This window comes from Pteronotus mesoamericanus, unplaced genomic scaffold (assembly GCF_021234165.1).
Source record: "Pteronotus mesoamericanus isolate MK-2021 breed Mesoamerican mustached bat unplaced genomic scaffold, CSHL_Meso_final contig_591, whole genome shotgun sequence".
NCBI classification, from domain to species: Eukaryota; Metazoa; Chordata; class Mammalia; order Chiroptera; family Mormoopidae; genus Pteronotus; species Pteronotus mesoamericanus.
This window is the reverse complement of record NW_026555208.1, coordinates 1,581,569-1,591,467: the sequence shown is the minus strand read 5'-3', so window position 1 is coordinate 1,591,467 and position 9,899 is coordinate 1,581,569. Positions and strand designations below refer to the sequence as shown.

Below are 9,899 nucleotides of genomic sequence, written 5' to 3'. Positions count from 1 at the left end.
CTATACAGTAATATACATATAAAAAATTAAAGGACATGTAATAGAATAGGAAAGTATTTGTGATACATCTAAAAGAGGGTTAATAGTTTTTTTTTAGGGAAAAAGTTCTACAAATATTTAGTCAAAAAACTGATGAAGAATACCAAAAAGTCACTTAAAACTTTTTAAAAATAATAGAAATAGGCAAGAAATATACAAAAACAGGATTAGTTTCAACAAATAATAAAGTAACAACTAAAATAAAACATCATTGTCACAATCAGATTAAGTATTAAAAATATTGGTAATATCAAGTATTGGTAACTGTGAAAGGAACTGGGTATTCACAGACTTTTTCTTCATCATCTTAAAGCAGTCCCTTTAGCATATCTTGCAATGCTGGTTTGGTGGAGGAGTATACTTTTAGTCTTCTTTTGTTTGGGAAACACCTTATTTCACTTTCCATTTTAATTGAGAGCTTTTCTGGGTAGAGCAGTCTTGATTTCAGGACTTTGTTTTTCATTACTTGGAATATTCCTTGCCATTCCCTTCTGGCTTGTAGTGTTTCTGTTGAGAAGTCAGCTGCTAGGCTTATCAGAGCTCCCTTATATGTTCCTGCCTCTTTCTCCCTTGCTGCCTTTAGGATTCTCCATTTGTCTTTGATATTTGCCATTTTAATTATTATGTGTAGCTAGGGATCTAGTATCTGTGGCTGCCACTCTGTACTCAGCGGTCAGGCTTCAGCACTACAAGGCCAGGGCCTAGACCCTCCTGGGGGTAAGGCTATGGTGTCCTCTCACACTGTTGCTGCTCCGGGGAGTGGTCTGCCTGAGCCAGATGGTTGCTGCCGAATGGGGGAGGATTCTGCACTGGGCTCCCGCCAGCTATTCTCTCATTTCTCTCCACAAACCTCCTTCTCCAGTCTCTCCTCAGGTGTGTCTAGGCCACTCTGCCCCCACCTTTGCTGGAGACCAGGGTAAATGGCTGCAAATAAAAATTTATGTGTTGGCCCTGTAAAAGGCTCTTTTCATCTCCAGCCGCCTGTCTCTGGCAGAGAGCAACCCTGCCACTTTTTGCAGCTGGCTGTTCTCTGTGTACTTTTGGGGCTCTGGCTCCTATAGGCTGGAGATCCCTGCTTATGGTTTAGACCCCACTCTTCTCAGGGGGATCCCACTGGCCATTTCAATATCCTCTGGTGCTGCTGTCTGTGGGTGCCCCACCTGCCTTCTTGAGTCTCTACTTCACGCCTTATCAGTTAGGTTGTGCTGATGCTGATTTTTCTGTCTGTTTGAGGTTATAAGGCTCCTCTCTCACTATTGTTCAGTTGTTTGTTCCAGGTGATTTCTCCACAATTTAGTTGTAATTCCAGATTGGTCCTGGGAGGAGGTCAGTGTGACTTCTACTCACTCCTCTGCCATCTTGATTTCTCCTGGACTCTCTGTTCCATAGATCGATGTGCCTGTTCTTATGCCAGTGCCAGGCTGTTTTGATGACAGTATCCTTGTAATATAGTTTGATACCAGGTATTGTGACCCCTCCTCCTTTGTTCTCCTTTCTCAAAATTGCTGCAGCTATTCAGGATCATTATGCTTCCATATAAATTTTTGAAATGTTTGTTCTATCTCAATGAAATACATCATTGGTATTTTAATAAAGATTGTGTTGAATCTATAAATTGCTTTGGGTAGTATGGGCATTTTGATAATGTTAATTCTTCCAATCCATGAACACAGTATATGCTTCCATTTATTTGTGTCTTCCTTAATTTCTTTCTTCAGTGTTGTCAAGTGTGAGATTCTGATTGTGTCTCTCTCTTTTGTTTAAAATCTTCACAACTTCCCACTGCCCTTTAACATGACCTTCAATGTGCATGCTGAGTTTTCTGCTTACACATCAGGCTCAGTTCCTGAGTACTGCACCCCCAAATTTCATGATTCTTTCAGGTCTTCAACGATGTCAAGCTCCCTTCTCTGATGTGTCAGGGATTTTGTATATTTACCATAGTCCAACATCTCTCTTTACTTTTAACCCATTATTTTATAACTAACTTGAATTAGGCAGGACTTTCCAGAACTCCTCAGACTGAGAAGGTTCTCTTTTTTTTGTGCTTTAACACACTGTAGTATTAATTTATAACATTTATAATTATTATTAGGTATCTATGATCACATATCATGACATGAGTTATGATGAAAAGGACCATTTACCATATTAATGGTTTGTTTTTTCCAGCATCTAGCAGAATACATGGATTTGGTTGATATTTACTATCCATTGAATGAAAAAGTGAGGCTTCCTTCCATCTGTGAATGAAATACTTAGTGAGTAGAAGAATGAATAGATCATACATTTGAAACGCTATTTCAAAGGAGAAATGTGACCATGTGGGTGGACTGATAGCTGTTTTATCAAGAATGGGACCAAGGGAAGGATCTCCTTGGTTATGAGAAAATAGCACAGAGAGGTCTTAGCCCATCTTTTTGGAAACTTGCTGAGATAGATAGTCTGAGAATCTATATTCTCCCCTTACTCTCCATGGTACACTGGACTTGACACCCAGAGACCTGTCACAGTCAACCAGAAGAGAAGCAGAGAGACCTGTCAATTGACCTGAGACAAGTGACATTTGTCTTAGGTTAGATTTTCCAGAAATAGACTCTGAGGCAGAGGTTTGCATGCAAGAAGCTTATTGTGAAGTAGACGTGGGAATGGCACCTGTCAAAAGTGAGGGAAGCAGGATGGAGAAGAGAAAGAAGTTAAACTATGATCAATTTCCCCAGGTTCCTGAGATGATTGCTCTTGAGTAGGAATGGCCTGTCGGTGTTGTTTCATACTAAAGAGAGAGGATCAAGTCTTTGTATTCCTAAAAAGACCAGTCATTGGCTGGGAGCTACACTCAGAAAGGAAAATTAATTTTGGATGAGGCAGTTTTGTTTGTACAAGCGATAGTGAGCTTTTAACAGCCAGCATTCACAGCAGATGCAGAAATAAACACATTTAACCACAGAGTCCACTAAAGACATTTTTGGAAGAAGTAAAACTGTCATTACTTGCAGATAAAATGGTGCCAAATATAGAATAACCTAAAGATTCCAACAAAAAGCTACTAGAACTGATAAATGAATTCAGTAAAGTATCAGGATACAAAATTAATATCCAGAAATCAGTTGTGTTTTTATACACCAATAATGAACTAAGAAAATAATCCCATTCACAATTGCTTCAAAAAATATATAGGAATAATTTAAACAAAGATGTAAAAGTACTGTACTTGGAAAGTTATAAGACACTGAAGAAAAAATTTGAAAATACAAAAAAGTGGAAGCTTATACCATGTTTATGGATAGGAAGAACTAACATTATTAAAATGTCCATACTACCCAAAGCAATCTATAAATTTAATACAATTCCTATCAAGATACCAATGGTGTATTTCAGACCTAGAATAAATATTTCAAATATTTATATGGAATCACAAAAGATTCCAAATAGCCACAGCAATCTTGAGAAAGAAGAGCAAAGTTGAAGAAATCACTCTACCTGATATCAAACTATACCATGAGGCCATATTAATCAAGACAGCATGGTAAGGGCATAAAAATAGACATACAGATCAATGGAACAGAATAGAGAGCTGAGGAAGAAATTCATGCCTTTATGGTCAATTAATATTTGACAGGAAGCAAGAAACATATAATAGTGTGAAGAGAGTTTATTCAATAAATGGTGTTGGGAAAACTGAGTAGATATATGCAAGAAAATGAAATTAGACCACCTTATTACACCATACACAAGAATAAATTCAAAATGGATTGAAGGCTTAAATGTAAGACTTGAAGGCATAAAAATCCTAGAAGGAAACATAGGCAATAAAATCTCAAACATTTCTTGTAGTGATAAGTTTTCTGATATATCTGCTTGGGCAAGGGAAACAGAAGTAAAAATAAACAAATGGGTCTACATCAAGCTAAAAAGTTTTTGTACAGCAAAAAAACCCCCCAAAAAACAAACAAACAAAAAAACACCCCAAAACAAAAAAAAAACAACAAGATTATAAGACAACCCGCTGACTGGGAGAACATGTCTGCCAGTGATACATCTGACAAGGGGTTACTGTCCAAAAGTTATAAAGAACTTATAAAACTCAACACCAAACAAACAAACAAAACCCAATTCAATTAAAAAATGGGCCACATACCTGAATAGACACTTCTCTAAAGAGATCATAGAGATGGCCAATGGCCATATGAAAAGATGCTCAACATCAGTAATCATCAGAGAAATGTAAATTAAAAGCACAATCAGATATTATCTCACACCTGCCAGAATGGCTTTCATCAATAAATCAACAAACAACAAATGTTGGTGAGGATGTGGAGGAAAACGAACCCTCATGCACTGTTGGTGGGAATGCAGACTGGTGCAGCCACTGTGGAGAACAATGTGGAGTTTCCTGAAAAATTAAAAATGGAACTGCATCATAGCCCAGTGATTCCACTTCTGGGAATATATCCAAAGAAACCCAAAGCAGTGTGTCATTGCAGCATTATTTATAATAGCCAAGCCATGGAAGCAGTCCAAATGTCCATCAGTAGATGAATGGATAAAAAAGCTGTGGTACGTTTACACAATGGAATACTACTGGGCCATAAAAAAGAAGGAAATCTTATGTTTTGTACAGCATGGATGGACCTGGAGAGTCTATCCATGCTAAGAGAAATAAGCTAGGCAGTGAAAGACAAGTACCATATGATTTCACTTATATGTGGAATTGAAGGGAAAAACCCCCTAACAATTAAAAAAAGAAATATCTGGGTTGAGTATGTCCTGTGAGAATAAAAAGTGTGAGCTTATAGCGCAATGTGAGTTTTCCTAGCTCACTGAGCATGAGGTTTCCTAATGCAGCCATCAGGATATACTGGCTTAAAAGTGATGACAAACACTGGACAGATGTGGGCCTCTTGCCATTCCCTGTTCTGCTGATATGCCCAATTAGTTATTCCTGGGGCAGTAGACTTAGCTCTGCATACCTCCAGCCAATCTGGAGGATATGTCCAGGTGTGTCTGTGTGTCCTCTGGGACCCACCAATTGGTAATAACATCTTGCTTGCCCAGTGCTTTGTTCACAGTCACCAGCTTTGACTTGGGGAAGTATTGAGAATAAACTTGTCTTTCAGAGTAAAGATGACAGAGCCAGCTGAAAGTTGAGACTTTCAGGTGTGGAAAATGAGGTGAGGTGTGGGGCTGATGGTTTTAGGGAAGACTATTGATTGCTCCCTTCTCCTTATCCTATAGCTCTTGTTTCTTGGTTGTTTCTTCTTGGTTGGCTATTATGGCTCCATTCTTCAGGGACATCTTGCTGTTTGCTATGTCATTTCTATACTGTAAGTTTAGTGTGTTTTGTCAAGTTCCTGTTATTCCTGGTTGTTTTATATATCCATCTATTTATTTAAAATTTAATCATATGGTTGTTTATTTATTCAGCAAACATTGTTGAGTACAAATTAGATCCTAGCACTTCTTGAACTTGCCCTGTGATTGCTGTCATAGGCAAGGCACAGTCCCTGCTCTTCAAGGATAGACACACTGATGAATTTTTGGTGCAAGGCAACCAGTGCAATGAAGAAGCTGAGTAAGTGATTTGACAGGAAAGAAAAGGACACATGCCATATTGCACTACAGGGTTCAGAGACAGCTTTACAGAAGACAGGCCAGTTGGACTGGATTTACATTAATAAGTAAGAGGGCACAACGTCCATTCTTAGATAATTGTCCTTTGTGTTCTGGTCAGGCAGATAAATATATCTTCACTCTTAGGTTCCTGGGAATAAAGTCCCTTTTGTTTTCCTCTAAGAATCACAAAGGAACCACTTGCTTCCTTTCGTAGTTAATGCTTCATAAGCAGCTCTAGGCTTTCCCTCTAGACTCATATACTATGCAGCACAGAAATCTCTGCTTCTGCTTTTCACCTATTGTAGCTTCACTTCATTCTTCACTGCTCCACCGACAAGGCTTCAGTCAAAGCAAAGAGTGGCCTTCCACTGATGCACAGTTGTTCCCTGACTTCTCAGCTGAAAAATGAGAAGTGGTCTAAAACTTGCCATAGAAGGGGAGTAGTTAAGAAAGAGAATGAACTTTTTCACTGCAGAACGTTAAGCACTGAAGTGTGAATTTTTTTAAAGATTATGAGATTATCCTAGAGTGGGGGTTTCAATAATGTCATTATTACTTGAAGTAAACAGTAGCTTTGAATCTGGAAGGAAAACAGAGGCTGGAAGATATGTACCTACTAGTTATTTCAGTTTTTTAGGTGCATGTTCAGAGTTTAGGGGGCAATATTGTAGTCATCATTGATTTATAAACAAAACAATTGGAGTGATACATTGATGCATCATTCACAAGAACTGAGTTACTTCTGACTCTTTTTATATAAACAGATATATGTGTATTCCTTCCTTTGGTAACAAATATAATTATTGCAGACTGTGCCCATCTTTTAAGACAAACATACAGGAACAAACATATCCAGTTTCAAGTTTTTGTTTGCATGCCCAGAAGGTGACTCACATGGAGAAGGGTAACCAGAGCACCTATTTAATTGGTGCTTTTTGTTAACACATATGTCAGAAATACTGAATTATCATCTCGTTATGACAAGAGATTGAAATAGTAAAAGTTTGAAACAGAGAAGCAGACTCATGAAGACCAGGAGAAAAGGCAAAAAGTCAATGATCTCATACTCAGTGATCTTTATATTAAAGTTAATACTAATAACTGTATTGATATAAGATAATTTATACAAGATAAGTCTTAAAAACCTTGTATGCCAATCTTAAATGTATAATTTTTCATGGATTGAAATCACTAAAGAATTTTAACCTTGCATGTGACATAGTGACATCTACATGTAAGGAAAAAACCTTTGACGTGCAGGGTGGAGAGTGACTGGGAAGAGTATAATAATGAAGGCAGAGAGATCTAAGAAAACAATCCAGGTGAAAGGAGTTGGGAGTGTGAACTTGGCAGTGACATGGGTGTTGAGAAAAAGGAGTCGATATAGCAGGGGTTAAAAATAAATTCAACAGGAACTAGTGGATAAGTAAAAGGGATGAAAGATAAGAATGAGTAAAGAAAGTTTCAAGTTTCTATCTTGGGTTTGATATGTAGATAGTGATGTATGGATGAAAATGAGGTAGAGCAGATTTGAGAAAAATAGGTGAGTTAATTCACTCTTGGATATATTGAGTGTGTGATATAACTATTTAGAGAGCAAATGAAAAAAATGGATTTGTGTTTCAGAAAGCTATCTGACTTAGATTCATAGATATGTAAGAAATTAAAGTATATAAATAGTTAAAACCTAATAGTTATAAGTGTAAAAGAGTCAACTTGATCAGACAATATACAGAATAGGGAATAGAGGGAAAGATGGAAATCAGGAATCAACAGCATATAATGGTCAGGTAGATAGAGAAGGTGCTGGGGCTGGGTATACAAGAGAAACAACAGTAAAGTGTTATGTTATGAAAACTAAGGGAGGCATTTGGAGAATAACAGATTTGTTTATAATGTTCAGTAACACCAAGAGGTAATACAAAGAATCCTTTCAAGTAGTCAGTTCTAAATTAGAAGTAATTGAATGGCGGACTTTAAACATGTTTCCAGAAGCATTATATGTTTGCACACATCTCTAAATAAAACCAGACCTATCCTAATTCAGACATGTAGATGTCTTATCTTTAAAAAAATTATCCAAGATTAAAGATAGAGAATCTTAAAAGCAGCAAGAGAAAAGGAGTTACCTATGAAGGAATTCCCATAAGAGTATCAGCTGATTTCTCAAAATAAAACTTACAAGCAGTAAGGGGTTGGAAAGAAGTATTCAAAATCATGAAAGGCAAGGACCTACGTTCAAGATTACTCTATCCAACAAAGCTGTCATTTAGAATGGAAGAGCATATAAAGTGCTTCCAAGATAAGGTAAAGATAAAGGTATTCATCGTCACCACGCTGTTATTATATGAAATGTTAAAGGGACCTGTCTGAGAAAAAGAAGGTCAAAGCTATGAACAGTAAAAATGACAACAAACTCACAACTATCAACAACTGAACCTAAAAAAACAAAAATAAAAACAAAAACAAATCGAACTAAGCAAACAACTAGAATAGGAACAGAATCACAGAAATGGAGATCACATGGAGTGTTATTAGCGGGGAGGTGGAGAGGGGAGAATGGGGGAAAAGGTAGAGGGCATAAGAAGCATAATTGGTAGGTACAAAATAGACAGGAGTAGGTTAAGAATAGTATAAGAAATGGAGAAGCCAAAGAACTTATATGTATGACCCATGAACATGACCTAAGAGGGGGAATCCTGGAGGGAGGGTGGTACAGGGTACAAGGGGATAAAAATGGGACAACTCTAATAGCATAATCAATAAAATATACTTAACAAAATGAAAGATTTGCTTTCTTGTATCTTTATTCCCTTGTGTTGCAGTTTAGGCCTCTTTCTTTTCACGAAGATGTCAGCCAGGTCTGGACAATGTGTTAACCCATCCGGAATGGAGAAATCATGATTTTGGTTCTTTTCTCTCTTCCCTCTCTGAGTCATTCATGACGGTCCTTAGTAATTCCAGCTGGAGTCTTCTCCATCCTTCTTTTTTCCTAATTGGCATACCTGGTTTAGAGGAAAGCCAGCACTGGATAGCATTGCCAATGTGTGTCCTTTACCTCTTTGCTCTAGTGGGTAATGTAACCATCCTCTTTATCATCTGGACTGACCCATCCTTACACCAGCCTATGTATCTCTTTCTGGCTATGCTTTCTGGCATTGACCTGGTCCTGGCCTCCTCTACTGCACCCAAAATGCTTGCAGTGCTTCTGGTTGATGCCCATGAGATTGGGTATATTGTCTGCCTGATCCAGATGTTCTTCATCCATGCGTTCTCTTCCATGGAGTCAGGTGTACTTGTGGCCATGGCTCTGGATCGCTATGTAGCCATATGTCACCCTCTGCACCATTCCACCATCCTATATCCAGGGATCATAGCACGCATTGGAATGGCAGTGCTACTGCGGGGATTGACCCTCTTGCTCCCCTTCCCTATCCTATTGGGGAGACTTGTCTTCTGTCAGGCCACCATCATAGGCCATGCCTATTGTGAACATATGGCTGTGATAAAACTTGCTTGCTCAGAAACCACAGTGAACCGAATGTATGGGTTGGCAGTGGCACTGCTTGTGGTTGGACTAGATGTCCTGGCCATTGGTATTTCTTATGTCCTCATCCTCCAGGCAGTGCTGAAGGTACCAGGGCATGAGGCCCGACTGAAGGCCTTTAGCACATGTGGGTCTCATATTTGTGTCATCTTGGTCTTCTATGTTCCTGGAATGTTTTCCTTTCTCACTCACCGTTTTGGCCACCATGTACCCCATCATGTCCATGTTCTTCTGGCTACGCTGTACCTCCTTGTGCCCCCTGCACTCAATCCGATTGTCTATGGTGTGAAGACTGGGCAGATCCGCCAGCGAGTACTCAGAGTGTTCTACATAAAAGGGTAGATATTAACACAATCCAGGTACTTTTTCAGAAGTTCCAGATGAAGACACTGCCCATGACTTTCTAGGCTATGTGGACAGAGGCCATCCCATACTGAGAAGTCCTTCTATTAGTCTCATGGCAAATAGTCATGGGCACTTCATTCCATAGCCATACAGAGTAAGGTCATAGCCATTTGGGATGTACCTAGATAACTGGATTTGTAAAGACTTTCCTCATTCATTGTTTTGCTCTGATCCCAACATTTCCCTGCTCTTTGTGATAGATAAACTTGGAGATAGGATAAATTGACTCTGGGTATGCTGTTTTTCTGCCTTTATTTAATGACTGTGCAATATCATCCAGAATGAGAATGGGAAT

The 9,899-nt window shown here is 38.6% G+C and overlaps 1 protein-coding gene across 1 annotated transcript; it reads left to right on the top strand.

Moving 5' to 3' along the window:
* Positions 1 to 8,569: 8,569 nt before the first annotated feature.
* On the top strand, positions 8,570 to 9,541 carry LOC129076526 (olfactory receptor 52L1). Its single transcript, XM_054580686.1, has one exon. The coding sequence runs from the start codon at positions 8,594 to 8,596 to the stop codon at positions 9,539 to 9,541; it is 948 nt and encodes a 315-aa protein (XP_054436661.1). The 5' UTR covers positions 8,570 to 8,593.
* The last annotated feature ends 358 nt before the right edge of the window (positions 9,542 to 9,899 follow it).

Excerpts from the sequence above, each read along its gene's own strand:
- LOC129076526 (XM_054580686.1), top strand. The coding sequence starts at position 8,594 with ATGACGGTCCTTAGTAATTCCAGCTGGAGTCTTCTCCATCCTTCTTTT.